We start from the raw sequence: 22,070 nt of genomic DNA on the forward strand, positions 1-22,070 counted from the left end.
CATTGGAGAATTGATCTTGCTTTGGTGCAGATCTCTAACTCCCTATGACTCTTCCTTCTTCTTGAATACACTAGTAACGCTGTCACCCTATGAGTTAGATGACTCAGCTTTGGATTAAGCTCCTACCAAGGGAATTTCTACAACTATTGGTTCAAGTGCTGGTTGGGCCAATTGGGTTCCCATGGGTTTAAACAGTGTTGGTTGAGAGATGGCATGCTCTGAGGTCTGCTCAAGTTTAAGCTTCAAAGTTTGGAATTCTCTAGTAGGTATCTCCCCCTGACTACCACCTTTGTTGTGAAAGGCCTGGTTCTCAAAAAATGTAACATCCATGCTAGTGTAGAATCTTTTTGTAGTGGGTGAATAGCACTTGTACCCTTTCTGGTTGGGGAATAGTCGAGGAACATGCATTTTATTGATTTTGGGTCAAGGTTACTTTGGTTTGGTTGGTGATTGTGGACAAATGCTTTTCAAAAAATTTTGGGTGGTATATCTGTGAAGAGGTGTGGATTAGGACAATGTGGTAGGAGAGTTTGGAGAAGTGTCTTGTAGCTGAGGGCTTTAGATGGCATGCGGTTAATTAGATATGCTGAAGAGGGGACAAGATCACTCTAGTGTTGATTGGGTACATCTGTTGACATCATGAGGGATGTAGTTACCTCCAATAAATGTATGTTTTTGCTAGGGTGTATCTGCACATAACTTTGGTGGAGGATCCTATGTTTGTGAAGGTATGACCTGTAGAATTAAGAGAGAGAGTATAGAGAGAGACAGATTAGTGTGCTAGAATTAGATAGGTTCCCTACAATGTGTAAAGACCTTTATATTTATAAGGATATATATGTAATTCTAATGGGCCAAGCTTGTTATTATAATACGAATATAGACCCTAATCCTAATAAGTCTATTATAACTATTCATAATACTCCCCCTCAAGCTGAAACATAGATATTAATCATGCTCAGCTTGTTACAAATATAATTGCTACGTGTTTCATTTAAAGCCTTTGTAAATACATTTGCTAGTTGGTTGCCTATCCTAACATGAGAGATGGATATAAGTTTTTGCTGAACTTTTTCTTGAATAAAGTGGCAATTTATCTTAATATGTTTCGTCCGTTCATAAAAAACTGAATTTGAGGCAATATACATTGCTGTCTGGTTATTACACCAAAGTTGCATAGACTTAGTGCTTCTAAATCCTATCTCGTCCAACATATATTTCAACAACATTAACTCACAAGTAGTCTGAGCCATCACCCTGCATTTTGATTCCGTACTCGATCTTGATATGATGTTTTGTTTCTTACTTTTCCATGAAATTAAATTACCTCCCAAGAATACATAGTATTTGATAATAGATTTTTTGTCCATAGATCCTGTCCAATCAGCATTAGAAAATGCCTTTATCTATGCATGTCCATGATTTTTGTACACAATTCCTTTTCCTGGTACTTTCTTCAAATACTTAATAAAGGTGATAAAATACACCGGATTTCAAATTAATTGGGAAAGGGCCCCAAACATAATCACGAATAATTTCAAAGGGGACATGACCCCTTTTCTTTAAATGAGGTAAATAAATATTACGATAATGTTTAACAAACTAATATGACTCATAATAAAAATTAGACTTTATACTAGGACATAATTTTCTAAGAACTCCTAAAGACAGATGACCCAATGACAATAAAGTTGGAAAGGAAACACTCTTTCATTCCTAAAAGCAATAGAAGCTTGCAGAAGTCTTTCTTATGCCAATATGTACAGTCCATTAGATTCCTTATCTCTACCAATAATCTTCTGTGCCACCAAATCCTGAAAAACACAATAATTAAAAAAGAATGTTACTGAGCAATTTAAAGATGAAGTGATCTGGCTAATGGATAACAAATTTAAGGAAAATTGATGTAAGTATAAAACAGAGGATAAGGGTAAGGTTGAAACTGAGGTGGTACATTCGTTGCCCTTAATATGGGTACTAGAACTATCAATGAGTATTACAGAAGAATGAGAACTGAATAGACAAAAAGAGGAAAGGATACATGAATCCCCAGACATATGATCAGTAGCGCCAGAATCAATGACCCAAAGTCTGGGAGAAGAGGAAAGACATGTAGTAGGATTACCTTTTTGGACAAAAGTGGCTGTAGAGGATGTAGACGGCTGTTGGGACATCTGAAACTGAATATACTGAATAAATTCCTCATCATTTGTATGCACAGTACGTCCTTTTTTTTTTTGAGTAGCTGTATTAGGCTGAGATACCAAGTTAGCAAAGTGAGAATTACCTTGTGAGTAAGAAAACAACTAATTCAGTGGAGGATGAGTGCACTGACTCCAATAATGATATGTGCCACAATTGTATCACTATACATTACCATGACCTCCACTACGTTCATGGCCACGACTACTTTTACCACCTTTACCACCACTGCGTAACCGTATTGGGTTACCAATATAGAGTAGTCAGGAGACTTATTTTCTGTAGTACTCTTGGGTTCTTTAAAGAAAGACTGCATAACTCTGGAGAAGATATTGGTAAGATTATCAATATGCTTACTTGATAGAATCTGGGACCGAACTACTTCATATTCTGGATCAAGTTTGGAGAGCCAGCTCAAAGTCATGAGTTTCTTTTGTTGCGCTATCGTTACGTCAATGGTTTTGCAGGCTAAAAGAGATTGTATCTCCTTAGTATGCTTCTTAAACTCCAAAAAATAGTCCATTAGCTTTTGCTTATTATGTTTGGGTCAATAAATTTCGTGCAAGAGAGCATACAACATCAGATTTCCCAAAAATAAATTGCAAAAAGTCCTACAACTCCTTCACGGTTTGTATTTGCCTATCAACATAATTTACTAGCAACGCAAGGATCTTTTTGGCGCGTATTGTCCGTGTGTCAACATCCTTGGGATTGTTAGGTGCCGTTTCAGTCAAATGATTATCCTTTCCCATTTCACTCAGGTTAATCTCAACCAAATACTTTCACTCCATATAGTTTGTATCGTCCCCATCCATCTTAACATCGGTAAGATTGGATAGAGATACAATCTTCGTAACAGTCTCCTTATGCTGTGCATCCTACACATCCTGGCTATCATGTTCAGACATTGTATATCCATAAACAATGATGGAACTGCCTGGGTTTTTGTCTCAACAGCTAGAAAGAAACACCGCACTCAAACTGTAAACGTCAAAAAGTCCTACAACTCCTTCACGGTTTGTATTTGCCTATCAACATAATTTACTAGCAACGCAAGGATCTTTTTGTCGCGTATTGTCCGTGTGTCAACATCCTTGGGATTGTCAGGTGCTGTTTCAGTCAAATGATTATCCTTTCCCATTTCACTCAGGTTAATCTCAACCAAATACTTTCACTCCATATAGTTTGTACCGTCCCCATCCATCTTTACATCGGTAAGCTTGGATAGAGATACAATCTTCGTAACAGTCTCCTTATGTTGTGCATCCTACACGTCCTACACATCCTGGCTATCATGTTCAGACATTGTATATCCACAAACAGTGATGGAACTGCCTGGGTTTTTGTCTCAACAGCTAGAAAGAAACACCGCACTCAAACTGTAAACGTCAAATTATTGCATATTCTAGTCACCGGAAACAATTTTCATCCCCACAGTAGCTATGGTCGGCCTTGTCTAAAGCTGCTATTTTTTTTTTCTTTCCTTTTTCGGGCGGCGGTGGCGGCAGCAATGAGGGGCACTGATGGCGGGTGGTGAGGGAGAACCCTAGGAGACTTTTGATACCATATAGAATTAAGAGAGAGAGAGAGAGAGATAAAGAGAGAGAAACAGATTAGGTGTGCTGGATTACCCAAGTGTTCGTGTGTGGTCATCGATGAACAAGTGCAAATGATTTAGAAGACTTATAAGGTTGTGCAGGGTAACTATTTGTTGCATGCTAGCTAATTGACAAATTTCACGTTGAAAAATTTGTGAATTTTTATTGAAGATTGAAGGTAACATTTTGTTTCAGGTACATAAAATTGGGGTGACTTGGGTGATAGTGCCACAACATCACATTTACCCTTTTCTAGTACTAGCAACAGACCTCTTCCTCTTATGTTTTTCCTTGTTGTCAGCTTGAAGGAAGTATAAACCCGCTGATTCCTCAGCATTGTCAATCCTCTTCAAATCCATTGCCTTAAATTCACATACATTTGGAAGAAACTTAGTAGCCTAGGGTGACTTAGGTGATAGTACCACAATCCACAACATCACATCATTTACCCCTTGTCCAGTACTAGCAACACAACCTCTTCCTCTATGTTGTTCCTACTTCCTTGTTGTCAGCTTGAAGGAAGTATAGACCCGCAGATTCCTCAGCACTGTCAATCCTCTTCCTCAAATCCATTGCCTGAAATTCACACACATTTGGAAGGATCTTATTAGCAAAATTAAGGTCTCAAGTAAGTTTACTAATAGATAATAGGTTGCAGACATAGAAAACAGAATTCAGTGTGATGTCCTTTGATACCACAACTTGCTGCTTCCGAAGAAGGAATTCTTCCCATTAAGATGCATAGAGATAGTGCGTGAGAGTGTAATTGGAGCATTAGAAGACGCCAATGGTGGAGCACTAGTATCAGTGGAAAAGAAAGGATAGCTTGGCGCCACCATAGGTCAGGATTGTGATGCTCGTGATACCAGGTTGATTAATATAGGACACAGAGATTAATCATTGTGAATATTATTGAATTTATATCTATATGATACAAAGAGAGACTTGTATATATAGTGTTCACTAATCCTAATCAGTACAACTGTCATAACAGCAAGTTAGTTACAACTAAAGCTACGAGAAACTAGTCAGTTCCAGAAGCTTTACTAACATATACTAACAAATAATGTGGTTTTCTCTGATTTACTAACCACTAGAAATTAATATCAATTGGCTTAGATGCCTTTTTCATTCCATTCTCCCAAATAAATAATACAATCTCATTTACATCAATTAACTACAGAATATTTTATTTCCTAACTGTCTAGTCTAAATTAGGAATATAATTATACACTATAAATAAATTGATGTCTAGATACAATATATAATAGAAAATAATAGTTACAGAATATTCCTACATTAACAATAAATTGATGCTTCATTGTGTTTAAATTCTTATCTTTACCTAATTTTTGTCATTTCATCATATATCTTTCTATTATTAGTTTTGGAGGTTAATATAAATTTGAAGCTTTGAATTAGATGGATATCTCATAATGTTTGTATATGTATTATGACCAGTTTTGTTTTGATTAGGAGTTGGGAGGATTAAAAAACTCCAAACGCCACTGTGATTTCCTTTGTCACTACTAATTGCATTTTTTTTCATCCTTCTGTCCCATGTTTCTTCACTTGTAACCACTTTCTTAGAACTGTTGTTTAGGTTTGCACTAACGTTATATATATGTATCTTGTGAATCTAGTAAATGAAATAACGGCTGCTCCGCTCATTATAGATGAATATCTACTCAGTTCTTATTTGGACTTTCAAGTCTTGTTACCCTCGGCATAGTGTATTGAACTCTGTTTGAACACACTACATTTTAAACCATTTCAGGGTACTTAGAAAGAGTATACATGATGCAAGTGACTTAGTTTCTAACCGCAGAAAATTCCGTTGCACTTTGCTTGCTCTACAGAGAGAATCTCTCATTCCTACTCTTCCTGACCGATTATATGAGTCTTTGCTTCCTTGTAAGTTTGATTCTAATACTTTTTTCTGTTTTTAAATTTTTGCTCATGAACTCTTCTTCTATCTTTACTAACCTTGTTTTACCTTAGGTTACTCCTCAGAGCTTCGACACCTGTTCTCTAAAAAGAAAATGAAAATACTAAATTCCCTTGAGATTGTGGAAACTCTTGAAAAGGTAGATATGTCAGAATCCCAAACTGTTGGCAGTCCAGAGCATATAGCAACTACTCCACAAACCCCTCCTCACTGCCCAGGTTCCCTTGTAATTGAGGAAACTCCAAGGAAGTTGGATGTATCTGAATCTCAGGCTTCTGGCAGTCCAGAGCATGTAGCAACTGCTCCACAAACCCCTCCTCTGTGCCAAAAAATAAAAGTCAGGCCGACTGAGCACCCACAGAGAACTGAAATTCAAAACTCAAATAATTTAGGACCTTCTAGTCCACATGAAAGCATAGAGGGAGAGCAATCTTTTGAAAGGAATGTAGTGCTTAATCTGATGGAAGAGGTAAAGACTAACTAAATCATGAATATTCCTGTGATGTTCTGATAGTAACACTAAGAATAGTTTGCAATACATTCATAATTGTCACCCAACTCATGTAAAGAAAAACCATATTGTTGTTTAATATGGGTCATGGGAACTCTAAATTTGTATGAAACTTTAGAGATGGTACAATGTTTGACAAAGGGTGAAGATTCTTAGAATATATGAAAATATCCAATATTATTTTGATCATATTTTCAATATCTTGGACTATCCTTTAGGATTAATTTCCTTTTTTACTCGCTATCTCTTAGGTTTGGTTACCATATTTCCTTATCTCATGATTTGTTTCTTATTTATTTAGGATTATGATTAGTATAAATAAGGTCAGTACCCTAGGCTTTATGATCATATCAGCATATTGTAGCGCATCACAATAATGAAGTATATTATTCATAGTTTTTATTTTTTCAATGACCTTCCTTTATGCCTAAAACCCTATAATTTGAACATGTTATTCGAGCAGGACTAACTTTTGTGACCTGTCATCATTACTCCATAATCAAGTTCCCTAAATTTTACACTATGGATCAAAGAAAAGAAAATGAGGGGAGGGAGATTTTGAAATTTAAATTGACGGGAAAATGGGAGAGGGAAAATTTTGAAAATTTGTTTAAGTCCACTTCTCTTTCCTTTTTCTCTTCATTTTTTTTTCAACCAAACAAAAGAAAATGCATTGTCACTTGTATTTTCTTTCCACTCATCCCAACGTAGCACTAGAGTTCTACTTTATCTTCATAATTCTTCTGACATCATTCCTCTCTAGTTGGAACAGCATTACAGGTCACTGTCGACCATCCTGACATCTCCAATCAGCCTGCACTTGTTTTTTTGGCCACTTACATTACTGTATGTTGCCACTGGAAGATTTTCCTGCGACATTCCCTACTTCCCACCACTAGATTGGGATCTCCAGCTCCTCCTCAGCCCATCCCCATTTGAACCAGCTTACATTGGTCTTTAGATGTGCCTGCATGCTCCACAGGTTTGAGTCTTGAAGCTTACATTGATGCAGACTATGCAAGGTCACTAGTGGATAGAAGATCAACATTTGGGTATTGTACTTTCCTGGAAATTTAGTTACACGAAAGAGAAAAAAAGCAAATGATGGTAGCTAGATCATTTGCAATCAAGGAGTGTGTGAACTACGTCAGATAAAAATTTTCCTAAGATGACTCTTAAAAAAACTTGGAAGGTCCCATGAAGCTCTACTATGACATGTCAGCAATTAACATATTTCTTACAATCCTATAAAGAATCATAAGACAAAGCTTATTGAAATAAGTTGTTGAGAGAGAAGAGATTATGAGCAATGTTGTCAAGATAAAATCCTACCTAGAATTGGGAGGGGATAAAAGATCGTAAATCAAAGGATTATAAAATCTTACCAAACATGTAAAACTATATATATATATATTAGCATAGAAAATTACATATATAAAGAAATTAAGATCTAAATTAAGTCATAGGCTTAAGATCCAATACAACACATAATTAGTTAAACTAACATGTTTTGCAAATCTATTAAACTAGCATTAATCTACAATAGTCATCTTATCAATAATGTCCACATTGGCCTCATCATCATCAACACGAGGAGGTCCAATCATCCAAGGTGTATTTGCACTACCAACACTACTACTTGCTTCTCCAACTTGAATCAACTTCCTATCTAAATCCATATCTCATCTTAGCTTATTTTTGTCCTCCACAATCCAATCATTATTAGAAGCAACATCCTTAATGTCAAAGTTGGGCTTTTTTCTCCTCTTGAAACACTTGCTCAATTTTGAGTTAGCCATAACAAACAACATCAATCAATGTCATTTGCTTTAAATTATTTATTTTCTTGGTGTGAATCTAAATAACTACAAAATTTATTAATAGTTTAACACAAAAAATAAAGTAGTCCACTTGGTAATTTCAAGAAATAACTTAGCATTTTAAAAGCACTCCAATTTTGCTCACTATTAAATGAGCTGCATGTCAAGTTAAATAATCCAATTTTGCTCACTGCATGTCAAGTTAAATATACGAATGGCAAATCTTTGCAACTTTTGATGTTGTCCATCATAAGATTTCCACCATTGTGTTGGAATTTTGACTTTCAGTCCATTAATTTCTACTTTTGTACCAAAAAATTCTCTTTTTAGCTTTGAAATACTTTAGTTGAGCATCAATTTTATCTACCTCATCCATGTCCTCTACTATTCTTTCTAAACACTCATAATCCATGTTTAACTTCAAAATTGGCTTCAAAATATAGAGCATAATGCAAAATTGGGTTACGGTAGTACCCTGCAACATGCAAAGGTCTATGCAATTAGTTGTCCCATCTCTCATCAATTATCTCTCATAGTGGCATGAAACTAAAGATTAAAGAATGAAAAAGAGTTTTCAAATCAAGCTATAAATTATTAAATTGAACTAATGTCTTATACACAGTTTTTTAACGCCAAAAATGAGTGTCTTCTCAACTTTTTGCTTCAAAGAGTTTACCTGAATCTCATGGAAGGATGGTAGCTTAAATCCAATACCATGTCGAGCAATCGTGTCACATCTTTTTTAATTCTCCACTCTTAAACGACATTGAAGGATATAGCATTATTGTAGAAAAATGAAGCAATGTCAAAACATGTATCATCTCTCAAACTTTGCTTAAAAATTGTACTGAATGTAGCTTGGGTGGTCACTCTCTTTTTCTTGAAAAGAGTTGCTGGAGTCTCAACATCGCCTAGTGTTTTTGTTTTTTTTACATTTTCACATTCATCAACATCACTTTTTATTCCCTCTCCTTCAAGCTCTTGCTATGTTTGCTTTTTTACCACATTTGCTTTCAAACATCATCACGGACAGCAATACAAGCTCTAACATTTTGCTTTGTTCCTGCCAAATGATGCTTGAAGCGATAAACTTCTTTAGTATATTCATTCTCACTATATTTACATTTAATTCTCCTAGCATCTCAAAAAATTGAAACACCATAATTTCATACCACATCATTTCTTGCTCTAACAACATTGTTTGATTTTAAGCTCAAAGTTCTATCAACAATTTCACTGCCTGCAACTCTACTTGACTGAATCTCCTTCCCTTTTCTACTGCCACCAACTTCATTATTGGTATTGGAAGCCATGGAGAGATGAGACAACACAAAACAAAACACAAATGAAAGACCCACAAACTAAATGTTTGAACCAGCAACAAGACAAAGCACGAAGTACCCACATTTTAGCAACAAAATAGAACACGTGACACAGAGAATGCCTAGAGAGTTCGAACCACCCACACAAAAGCACAATCGCAGATTGAACCATCCATGCAGATGCACAAACACAAAGAAGATGCAGGAAGTGGTTGCCGAATAATGGGAAACATGTTATTTCTTAATTGGGTCATTATATCCTACCCGAATACAGGGAACAGATTTGATTGAAGCTACCATAATCTTAAAGGAAAAGATCGCGATTCTAAGCAATCATAGATGACTCCGATCCTATTTGCCAGATCGTGGAGGCTGTGCAAGATTGCAATCATGATTGTGAATTATGAGACAAAGCGAAATTCATATGGAGAATATAGATTGTATGCATTAGGCTTTTTACATATATAACTAGTTTGTCGTCCCCTTAAAGATTTAGTGAAAATGTTTTCAAGTTGATCATTAAAATGACAAATGTTTTGACAATATCTTTAGATAAAATTTTTACTCTGATGAAATGATAATCTACTTCAATATGTTTGGTACTCTTGTGTAACACCAGATTTGAGGCAATGTGTAAGGCAGCCTAATTATTACAGCTAAGTATCACCTGTAAGGTCTCTTCAAACTTCAACTCTTTAATTGCTTGAGCCATATAAGCTCATAAGTAGCTAGGGCCATGGTTCAATATTCAACTTCCATACTTGATCTTGCAACCACACTTTACTACTTACTTTTCCAAGAAACTAAGTTACCTCCTGAGAGGAAAATTGTCCTTGATGAGAAAAAATTTATACTATCATCAAAAAAGAATCTCTATAACAAGAAAATAGCAACAAAACATGCAAAGAATTTTCTACAAAATTCTTATCTCACAAATCTCTTCTTTTGAAAGGATTAAATCCTTATGTTTTGCTCTGAATCTTCCTATTACAAATCCTTTGCACATATATATACTAAACACAAGCTAAACAAAGAAAGAGCATCCTTCTTAACCAGCTGTATAAATGGTTCACATTAACTAAACATTTTATGATTTATATTCTTATTAATAATAGTAATTCTTTTATGAAATGGATCCTTTGTCAATGGGAGAACATGTTCAATCTGCATCACAATATCCAACAATTTGAGTATGCATCACAATATCCAACAATTTGAGTATGACCTTTATCTTCATATAGAAGACTCTTGCCTTGGGCTCCTTTAATGTATTTCACAATGTGAACAATTGCATCCCAATGTTCCTTACATGAAGAGTTAAAAAATTGACTTATTACACTTAGTGCTAATGAGATATTAGGCCAAGTAATGCTGAGATAATTTAATGTATGAACTAATTGTTTGTATCTATTGAGAAAGAAGAACAAGAAACATGATGAATTTGTGTATTTTGACTACATAGTGGATCATATATTTATAATAGAGATCATTAATACTGAATATATAGTTACCTAGTTACCATAATCATAAAGATACTAATTTATTTATAGTATTACTATAATTACATAATTCCAACACTCTCCTTAAGCAGGAGCATATAAATCATATACATCAAGCTTGTTGCATATAACTAATTCGATGACCTCTTAAAGACTTGGTAAAGACATTTGTCAATTAATCATGAGAATTTACAAAGCTAGTAGTGATGTATTTGAATAAAATTTTCTTTCTAATGAAGTAACAATTTATCTCAATATATTTAGTTCTTTTATGGAAAACTGAATTTGATGCAATTGTAAAGGTGCTTGATTATCACAAGTAAGTGTCATCTGTCTAACTTTCTCAAATCTCAATTCTTTGAGGAGTTGTTTAAACCATATAAGTTCACAAGTGGCTAAAGCCATGACTCGACACTCTGCTTCTACACTAGACTTTGCAACTGCACTTTGCTTCTTGTTTTTCTAAGAAACTAGATTTTCACCATGCAATAGCTAGCTGTAGACCTCCTATGACCAGGTGATCTTGCCCAATCTGGATTTGAATGCCCCATAACTTGAGTATGTCTTTTGTCTTCATTTAAGATACCTTTTCCTGGAACTCCTTTAATATATTTTAGAATGCAGATTATTGCATCCCAATGTCCGTCACAAGGAAAGTTAAGGAACTAACTCACTACATTGACTACAAAAGGGATGTCTGGCTGAATAATTGTCAGATAGTTTAATTTTTCAAAAGTCTTCTATACCTTTTAGGATTTGAAAGTTGACTTGACAAAAGTTTGGTATTAGGATCCATAGAAGTATCAATAGGTTTGGCTCCCATCAATCCTATTTTCTCTAGGATATCCATTGCATACTTCATTCGTGAAATTACAACAATGCTCTTGGATTATGCTACTTCAATTCCTAAAAAGTATTGAAGTTTTCCAAGATCTTTCATTTGAAAGTACTGACAAATGTGCTGCTTTACCTGTTCAATGCCATGATGATAACTTCCTATAATGACAATGTCATCTACATACACAATTAAGTAAATACAAGTTGAGGTTGAATGACTATAAAAAAATAGAGTGATTTGCTTCACATGGAGTCATGCCAAACTATTGAGTCACCATGCTGAATCTGCTAAATCATGACCTTGGAGATTGTTTGAGACCATAAAAGAATTTCTAGAGATAACAAACAAGTCCTGAAGACTTTTCCTGAGTAACAAATCTAAGAATTTGCTTCATATAGATTTCTTTTTCAAGATCACCATGAAAGAAAGCATTCTTGATATCAAGCTGAAAAGAGGCCATTGATAAATAGTAGGCATAGAAATGTAGTTAGACAAATGTCACAATGGCTAATGAGTCTCAAATACAATCTTAGGATATTGGTACTGTCCACCTTTTCCCCTCCCTCTCTATTGATCATGTTCCTTATGTTCTAGGATCCCCTTTTAAGTTACTATCCATTAATTGTCTCACTTGTTCTCTTGATTGTCTCATTTCTTTCACTAAAGGTTTTATTTTCCTCCTGGACTGGAGTTCGGGGAAAATGATTGGCATTGGATGTGAGTCTTATGGCACCTGAATAATCATGCTAAATCTACCAAACTAGACAAATGGAGATTGCTTTTGACCATATAAAGCTTTCCACAGACAAGTTTAGAACACTCTCTTTTAGCAACCAAACTAGGAGGTTGCTCCATGTAGTCTTCTTTCAAAAGATTACCATGAAGGAAAGCATTTTGGATGTCCAATTGATAGAGGGGTCAATGGCAAATGACATTCATAGATGTGAGCAATTGCATAAAAGGCATCGCTATAATGTAGGTCATAGATCTAAGTATAGCCTTTAGCCATGAGGTGAACTTAAAGGTGATCCAACTTGATCATCTAGACTGACCTTAACAGTAAAAACCCATTGACAGCGAACAATAGTTTTTTTTTTTTGAGGAAGAGGAATCAAATTCCAAGTACCATACTGCTCCAACACACACATTTAGTTGAGCATTGTTTGTTTTCAACCAAGACGAGCAAGGGAAACTCCTACGTTCTTACAAACAGAAACAGAAGACAAGGAAGAAAGGTAAGAAAATGGGAAAATAAACGATGATAGCTCAATGAACAAAATGAAAAGAGGAATTTCAGGTTGATTCTATATCTTTTCGAAGAGCATTATGAGCATTGTTAATGGAAGACATGGTCAGAGGAGATGATAGAGATGAGTTGGAAGTAGGTATAGTGCTGGCTGGTGCGATCTAAATTGATGATGCTGACGCTGATAAACCTACAAAGGATGATCATAGGGCAAAGAGGTGATAGAGCCCTCAAGAGGAAGAAAATGAACTAAGTCTAAAGAAGAATTAGAAGAAGATATCGATAAAAAGAAAGGTTCTAATTCTAAAAATATAACATTAGAGGAGATAATATATCAACGAAGAGTGTGAGAGTAATACTTATACCCATAGTAGTCAATCCCTGATAGTGGCACAAAGTAGCTGACCCCAAAAACATTGTAGTAGGATAGAGGGATAACCACTATTCTGAAGACAATCAAAATAGAGAAGGAAAATAGATCAAACAGTGTTCACTTACCAGATAAAGCTTTAAAGCTCTAACGCAAATGGTCTCATTAGAAAATTCTCACTATCATTAGAAAAAGTCTTCATCTCATCAGAAATAGCTTGGGTTACACTGGAGATGAAGAAGACAATCAGAAATGTCTTTGTTCATATTAGAAATAAGTTCGGTTTTGCCGGAGATGAAGAAGATGATTGGAACTTGGCCAGAAATGGTGACTTGCACTCTTAAAAAGCATTCCAACATGTCGTTTGTGGGCTTAAAAAGAGATGGAGGTAGGGTTTAAGATGGAGCATTCCAATTTTTAGAAATATGAAGGGGGGGGGGGGTGTGAAATCCCAAGTTGCCCCCTTAAAAAGCATTCCAACATTCAGAGAGGGAGGACATACTTGTCGTTTTGCCCTTGTTTGAAATATAAAAGGGAGGCAAAATTCCAAGATTGTCCTCCTTAAAACAACATTCCAACTTTCAAAAAGGGAGGGCAAACTTGCCCTTTTTCCCAAGGATGAAACAGCGGCCACTAGGGCTGCAATTTGCTTTGCTTTTAACGGCCACTACTCTGAAACGTGACGGCGATGGAATAGAGGCACGCAGCCGCTTTGCTCCGCACCTTCGCAATAGCGATCGCTATTGACTACTATGCTTATACCCTTTTTAAGAGCAAGAATAACTAAGAAAGACACACTTGAAAGAATGGGAAAAGAGCTTATATAATCCAAGAGTAAGATTATAAATAAAAGATGTAGACCCAAAGACTCGAAGAGAAATAGGAGAAAAAGAGTGATGAGGATAGAGAATTTGTTGATGAGATTGATTGTTTAAGACATCAGATGGCATTTTATTGACAAGATAGCAGGTAGTCAAAATAACATCACTCCATAAATAATGAGGAATATATAAGTGAATTAGAAAAGTTCGAGCAGTTTCAATATGATAATGATTTTTTGTTGTGCAATCCCATTTTGATAGAGTATGAGGACACAAAGTTTGATGAAGAATGTTATGAGAGATCATAAAGGTTTGAAATTGTGTAGATACATGTGTATTGTCACTTTGTAACTTACAAATTGAAATTCCAAATTGAGTCTTTATGTCACTATAAAAAGATTGGATGATAAAAAATAATTTAAATCATTCTTTTATTAAATATAATCAGGTACATTGAGAATTTTTTTTTTATGATAACAAAGTATTTAAATCCTAATGTAAACGCAAAACGACTAGAACCTCAAATATCAAAGTGAACTAAAACAAAAGGAGAAGAAATTGTATTATTTGAATGACTTGGAAAAGAATTATGAATGTGTTTACCTAACTGGCACAACTCACAAGACAAACACAGTTCTGAAAATTTTTTTCACCAATAGGCAGTGGGTCCACTGGATAAAACATGGACTAGGGTTTGTCTCTCATTAGGCTCTAGATACCATGTTGAGAGAGAAGAGATTGAGAGACAGAGTGAAATCCGTGTGTTTGAAACACTGCAAAGAGCTTTATTTATAATGATAAGGTAATAATTAGAAAATATTATGTTACATATTTACCATAAATAACGCTATCTAATGTAATAAACAAATATTTCCTATTTATTTACAATTGTTCTCAACATAGGTAGACATTTCATCAAGGAAAAATCTAGAAGCAGGCCAGGTCTGTTTGTCATATATTTTGTATGGACAGTAGGTAGCTGATGTTTTGTCCAAGAGGCTGAACAATTCTAATTTACATGATCTAATTACCAAGCTGAGAATGGAAGACTTCTATTCCTCAGCTCAGTGTCGAGCTGTAAATTTAACACTTCTTTCAGAAAACAAATTTCAAAATTGAACCACTTTTTAGGCTTTAGAAACAAAAAATTGAGAACATCTAGAAGAAGTTTGGGTTCTGGTTTTTAGTTTTCTAAGTTTTCACTCAGGTAATTCATTTTTCTTCTCCCACAGAATCTTGCTTTCCCAAACCCTGTCTAACTTGACTGAGTGTGAACAACTTCTTATGATGGAGATGGGTAATTGACCAGATTGTAGTATGCAGCAGAGTACACTAAGCAACAGTGTAAGGAGGGGATGGGGTTCACATTGGTTTTGGTATGACTAGTTCTTGTGGAATTATAGCTTGTGTTTGGTGGCTAGAGTTGACAGACAATGGAGACTGGAGGCAGGAGTGGGTTTACTGTCGACAAAGCTGATGAAGGCACTCTTGAATAAATGGAAACCATAAGTTGCCACCAAACAGAATCTACTTTTAAAGGTTGACGTGCAAGTCATGCAGTGCGTGACAGCAATACTGAACATAATTTTTTGTTTTAATCCCTGTATGAAACAAATTTATACCTAGTCACTGCATGAAAAAAATCTACATTTTGGTCCCTGCACCTGCCCACATTTTTTTCACACTAGTCCCTGCAAGAAAAAATACTGTAACAATTATAGTGTCAACAGATAGAAAGGACGAACTTGTAAAAGAAAATTTCATGTAAGGACCAAAATGTAGAGTTTTTTCATATTGGAACTAAACAAAAAATAGTGCCAACTGTAGGGATCAAATTTTTAACACGAATTATTTTAGTGTCAGATTTGAAATTCCTTGAATTAAGGGATTTTGTTTAGGTGTCTCGCTAGGAAGTTGTTTATGGTTATTAGGATATTATTTCTGATTATTATGGGTGATTTGTTTCCTTCTATGTAGCCTTGTACCATGCATAATTAATTGTTTGAAATCATCGTTGAATCATCCTATTCCCTCTTCTGACAGTGGTTTTCCGTTAACTTTTAGTGCACATACCAGAATCTTCAATGTTTAATTCAAACACATGGATTTCATCATGTCTTTTGTTTCCTTTTCAACTTAACAATGCTCATTTGTTTAAGGGGGTTTCATTTCGGCACATTCATAAAGATTTGAGAACACTTTTGAGGATTTTTTATTTTTCACAACACATCAAGTTTGTAGGATAGTTGGTTTAGGAGATGGTCTATTCATATTTTCCCTCATTCTTCCAAGAATAAGTTTGTTGAAAAAGAGAAAAGGGAGAGAACATGTAGATGAATCTGTATGTCTTAACTGTGCAATGGAACATATATTTATATTGATAATAATAATAATTACAGAATACTTGATTACCTAATTAACATAATTACTAAGATAAACTTTCCTATTACTACATATATTTAACACCTCCTCCTCAAGCTTGAGATAGGTCATATGCACCAAGCTTGTCACATATATAACTATTACTAGAACCTCATTGATTTGATGAAGATATTTGTTAGTTGATCATTCGAATTGACACTTTCAGTGGTTATGTCTAGATAAGATTTTCTCCCTAATGAAGTGATAATCTATGTTAACATGCTTTATTCTTTCATGAAACCATAAATTTGACGCAATATGCAAGACTATTTGATAAAGGGGCTAGTGATGGTTATGTCTAGATAAGATTTTCTCCCTAATGAAGTGATAATCTATGTTAACATGCTTTATTCTTTCATGAAACCATAAATTTGACGCAATATGCAAGACTATTTGATAAAGGGGCTAGTGATGGATTGCAGCCATGGATAAGAATCAACAAATAAGGCCATTTGGCCTCTAGACAAGCTTTAAGACAATCAATATGGCCATCAAGGCCAACCTTGACAGTGTAAATCCATTTGCATCTCATAATAGACTTTCCCAAAGGAAGAGAAATGAGGTTCAAAGTACCATTGCTCTGAAATGCACACATCTCATTGATCATATGGCCAACTAGAATGGAAAAGAGCATCACTTGTATTTTTAGGAATAGAAATAGAGGACGAGAAAAGACAAGTATAATGGGAAGGGCAAAAAATGATATGTTAAGGCAATATAATGAGAAGAGGGATTATGAGTTGAATATATACCTCTCCGAAGATCATACTCAGGAGGCAAGGCTGGAGCAGGTGCTGCCAAAGGTAAGTCAGAAGGAGGCTCATCACTGAGCAGTGGCAAAGAGGATGTAGGGTTCTGTCTGTGGTATACCTGTAAAAGATGTTGAAGAAGACTATCTGAAAGAGATGGCATCTCTAGTGGTTGAAAAATAATAAGAATAGGAGGAAGAAACGAGAGAAGTGTGATAGACTTTCAGATTAATAACAAGAACAAAAATTGAAAATGTGACATTTTCTTTACTCTATGGTCCAACTAAGTTGTAGGAAGCAGATATTTTGACCAAGGCCCTGTTGAAGTCGTACTTTTAGTCAATATTAACAAGGTAGGGATGACTAATATCTATTCCCCAGCTTCAGTGGGGAGTGTTGGAAAGGCAGTCCCACATATTATGGGATTTTTCAGTTTCTCTCATTAGTCAACCATTCTGTTTTTATTTCTTTTGGTAAGTTTCAGGGATTCCTAATTAATAATAGGAATTGTCTATTTTTTGTTTCCTTTTCTGTTCTATCATTCTGCCTATATATGTACTCCATCGTTTGAATAAAGTAGAGAATAATAATTCCTCTATTTTCTGCTCTTCTGACAATCAGTTCCTAAATTTTAGGGAATGAATTCAACTAAGGGAACTAGAGAATATGACAAAATCAAACAATATCATTATTCATAATCAGATTCTAATCTATGCATAATGAACAAAGCCCAAAGAGGTCTTGCATGAGGGGCATGTTAGAGATGTAATATAAAATCATTCATGTCCTAAAGAGCTTACATTTTTGGTACAGTTGGTTTATGACAGGGCTGATGCTGGTATTTTAATTGATTTATTAATTCCCCACCCCCCTAAATTTTTGTTAGAGGATTCCTAATCTTTCCATTATTCTCTACTCCTTCAATGGATTCTTCTTTCATCCAATGAAATAACTTCCCTTGTGATAGAAATATCAAATATGTTAGACATGATGGTTTAAATAATCAAAGCAAAGTTCCCATTCTCTTTGCTGAATGAAAAAGAAAAAAGAACAGAAAAGAAATCCCATCAGCTTTTAAGAATATGTGCATGTGAGGATGCGGTTTCTTGAAATGTCATTTTCTTCTTGTACTTATTATTTGTTAAGAAGTCTTTTTAGTTTTATTGTCTTTTCCTTATGCTTGAACTATGAACTAATTAATGTATCCTTGCATATATTATGTTTGTCTCAGGAGAGAATTTCATGTGGGACAGAGGATTCAGAATTATGTGAGAACTCTTTGCAAATCTTCATTTATTAGATGTAATTTTTTTTTGTTAAATTCTGTGTTCTGCCTAATAATACACTGCTTCCTTATTATTTTCTTTACAGTGGCCGGGTGGTCTGAACGAACCAGGTGAGATGGTGGATGGTTTTGGAATGTCAACACTCAACAGTTCAATTATTGTTTACAGGACTGGCTTATGATTGTTTTCTTTGACAATGTTTGATGTACAGGAAAGTTGCAAGTTTCTTGGACCAGAGTTTTCTACATGCAAGTAAAAAAAGAGAGGGGCATGTTATGAACTTTTCGCAAGTTTTAGGAGGACGACTCAGGAAAGAATGTGCAAGGCTATTTTATGAAATACTGGTACGTTCAATTTGTGTTTTAAGATTATATTCATGCTCATGAAAAAGTTTTAGTGACTTCATATTTCTTGTGGCAAATTTCTATCTTCATTTTTTGTTCAGAAATCAGAATTATGCATTATTGTCTTTATTACTCATGTGGTTCTGTAGATGATAACATACTTTTGAGATGTTTAAAGAAGGAAAATCCGTTCTTAATAATTATCATCCCTATTTTATCTGAATGATAAGAATAGGAAAAAGTGTAATCTTTATTGTTAGTTTGGTTGGTGATAGACTAGTGATATACTTCTATAATGCCTTTCATTTTTAATGGATCAACTTTGAAGACCAGTGGGAATATAAACTACAACGCAAGCCAATAGAGAACTTAATTTTTCCCATTATTAGTAGTCATTATCGATAATGGCAAAACAAGCTGATCCTTTCCTTTAATAAAATACTTTATAATTATAATTTAATCGTTTTTTCCACATGAACAAGATATTGCCATTGGTTTTTAACAAGAGTGAGGATGCTTGAATATTCAGAGGAAAAACATTTGAGAGAATTACCAGTTCATTCGTGATTTAAAGGAGACCACAGCTTTTTCTTTTTTCTATTCATGGGTTGGACCTCAAAATTGACTTTTCGAGAATTTTATCTGTCAAGATGCTTACTTATGGAATAGAAAATCATCTTAACCCCTTTATCAGAGGAAGGAAAAAGATCATAACCTTTTTTTTCTGTCTAATGTTTTTCAGGTTTTGAGCACTACAGGTTATGTAGATGTGCAGCAAAACAAGGCTTATGGTGATATTGCAATCAGTAAACACTCAAAATTAGATCAAACTTTTCGATTTGATAGTCTGTTAAATGATGTAGGTAGATGCTAGAGGTGATTTGTAAATAGCAAGTTGATAGGATTCTGGTATCTTCTTTTGCAAGTTTTTCATTTTGGTATTATTCTTTTTGTTTTATTGTACAGCATTATTACTTGTTATTTTATTTTAGTAATACTCTGCCAAATTTGTGGATTTTCGCCACAAAGTTCCTCTGTACAGTGATGGTAGAGTTAGCAACTTCAAAATTAAAGCGATGATCTGTTTCATCTTTCTCTCTTAAGAACTTCTCTATCAATTTATTTCACATCTCTAAAAATTCAAGTTGGTATCAAAGTCTAGAGAATGCCCTAAATATCGTGTTTCGTTACATCGTAATTTTTTTGTGAACTAAATGTGCCAATTTATATATGATTATTACATTATTTTATATTTTAGTTGATGGGTATCTTGTTTCTTCGACTAGAAAAAGAAAAACGAAAAGTTTCACGATCAATCTTACACAAGTTCATGCAAATCTATACTCGGTTGGTATAGAGATATATTTCACTAGAAAAATGCTTAATGGTGCGAATTAATTGCACGAGAAGAGTAGAAAACGTATTATTATTATTATAAACACTCACCTGATTTCTGTCAAATTCATTATTTTTTTCGGTTTTAAATTTAATTTTTATCGAATAAAACATGAACAAGTGGTTTCGTATTAAATTTATATAGAGTTCTTCGTTCTGCACTAATTTCGCTTGAATTGAAAATTAAATATGCGAACATCAAATTGGATGGGCAGAAGTGCATCTAAAGTTTCTTTGAAAATGGATATGACTCAATTGACAAAACAAAATGGAAAATATGGGCGTATTTACGATTAATCTAAATCGACTATGTTTATTAATTACGTTACTTTAAATTTATCTTTTTAACTTGACACGTCTTTCCACAATAAATTATTGGAAACTATGATCCATCCAACAAGGAAATGCATTGAACATGTCCGCTTCTACCAAATTTCTCAGAGAAAAAAACACAGAATTCGAAAATTATATTGTATCAGAATTTGTTACTTCCACGTCAGTGTACCAAACAGCATTGAGCATTGGATAGAAAAATGATTCTCCTTTTGAGATAATATCACCAGATTCTTTAGTGCCCATTAATTTTTACTGAGTTTTGCCTGTGCTAATGTGAACCATTAGCAGCTATTAAGCATAGGAGGATGGGACTAAATTATTAAAAGGATAATAATAATAATAATTAATAAATCTAAACGAATTTTTTCATGTGGAGGATACATGTACACTTGAAAAAATTATATTAATTATTAAACTCTTTTTATGTTTTTATTTATTATAAAATTTATATTAACAAGACACTTATTATCCATGCAAGTTAATATATTAAGCATTTTAATATAAAACTCACTGATTTGTAATTTAATATTATAAGTATTTTTAAAATTGAGTATAAATTTAGAATATATAACTAATTTTTATTAATTTTATTAAATTAGTTATTTATTGATTTTATAAAAAGACCCGGCAATGTATTCTACACGATATCAATGTCAAAGTCTACTGTCATTGATATTAGTGCCTTATTAATCACGTTTGGATTTTGTTTTAATAGAAAATAATCACTTCTACATTTGAAATAATAACAATAATAATCTTTCCCAAAATCTTTTGACTATGATTCAAACACACGCATATATTATATTCCAATTGGCCATATATTTACTTATCTGCTACAGATTCCTTGTATGGTGATAGCGATACCTTATTTGATTGTCAGATAAGCATGTAAGTTTGCTGATTTAAGAAAAGATGCTCTATTTGACCCCCCAAAAAAGAAAGTTGCCTTACATTTAACTTCTCCTTTTTGTATTAACAATGGCTATAAACTGTCCTACAATGTTTTTATTTTAATAATTCTCTTATATAAATATTGTATATTTTTGTAAATTATTTAAAAAATCAATAGAAAAACATTATAAATAGTCTATATTAAACATTAAACTGAGAAAATTGAAGGAAAAAAATGTATATCAAATATGTGAATTTAATATTTTGAACTTAAAAGATGCTTGAAAATTTTAAAAGACGCTCTTTACAAACTAGCTCATGAAAAGACAAATATATGAAACGGAAGAAATGATATTCTTTTTATTCAAAGGCTGAATACACGTAATGCTAAGTCAACAATGGGAAAGAGATAATATCAAAGGATAATTTTGTAATTTGAACACAAATGTTATTGCACTTAAATATTGTGATTC

At 34.0% G+C, this 22,070-nt stretch overlaps 1 protein-coding gene across 1 annotated transcript in view; it reads left to right on the plus strand.

Annotated features, from left to right (window-relative positions):
- Positions 1 to 20,048, plus strand: part of LOC113861888 (sister chromatid cohesion 1 protein 2) — a 34,422-nt gene extending 14,374 nt beyond the window's left edge. Inside the window, exons 8-14 of the mRNA XM_027494978.1 lie at positions 5,578 to 5,714; positions 5,802 to 6,217; positions 18,577 to 18,613; positions 18,717 to 18,741; positions 18,843 to 18,975; positions 19,718 to 19,844; positions 19,876 to 20,048. Of these exons, the coding sequence (XP_027350779.1) occupies positions 5,578 to 5,714; positions 5,802 to 6,217; positions 18,577 to 18,613; positions 18,717 to 18,741; positions 18,843 to 18,975; positions 19,718 to 19,844; positions 19,876 to 19,877 (877 nt within the window). The 3' untranslated portion in view covers positions 19,878 to 20,048. The remainder of the gene's footprint in view (positions 1 to 5,577; positions 5,715 to 5,801; positions 6,218 to 18,576; positions 18,614 to 18,716; positions 18,742 to 18,842; positions 18,976 to 19,717; positions 19,845 to 19,875) is intronic.
- Positions 20,049 to 22,070: the final 2,022 nt, after the last annotated feature.

The sequence above is a fragment of the Abrus precatorius genome, unplaced genomic scaffold, assembly GCF_003935025.1.
Source record: "Abrus precatorius isolate BTA unplaced genomic scaffold, Abrus_2018 Scaffold3, whole genome shotgun sequence".
NCBI lineage: Eukaryota > Viridiplantae > Streptophyta > Magnoliopsida > Fabales > Fabaceae > Abrus > Abrus precatorius.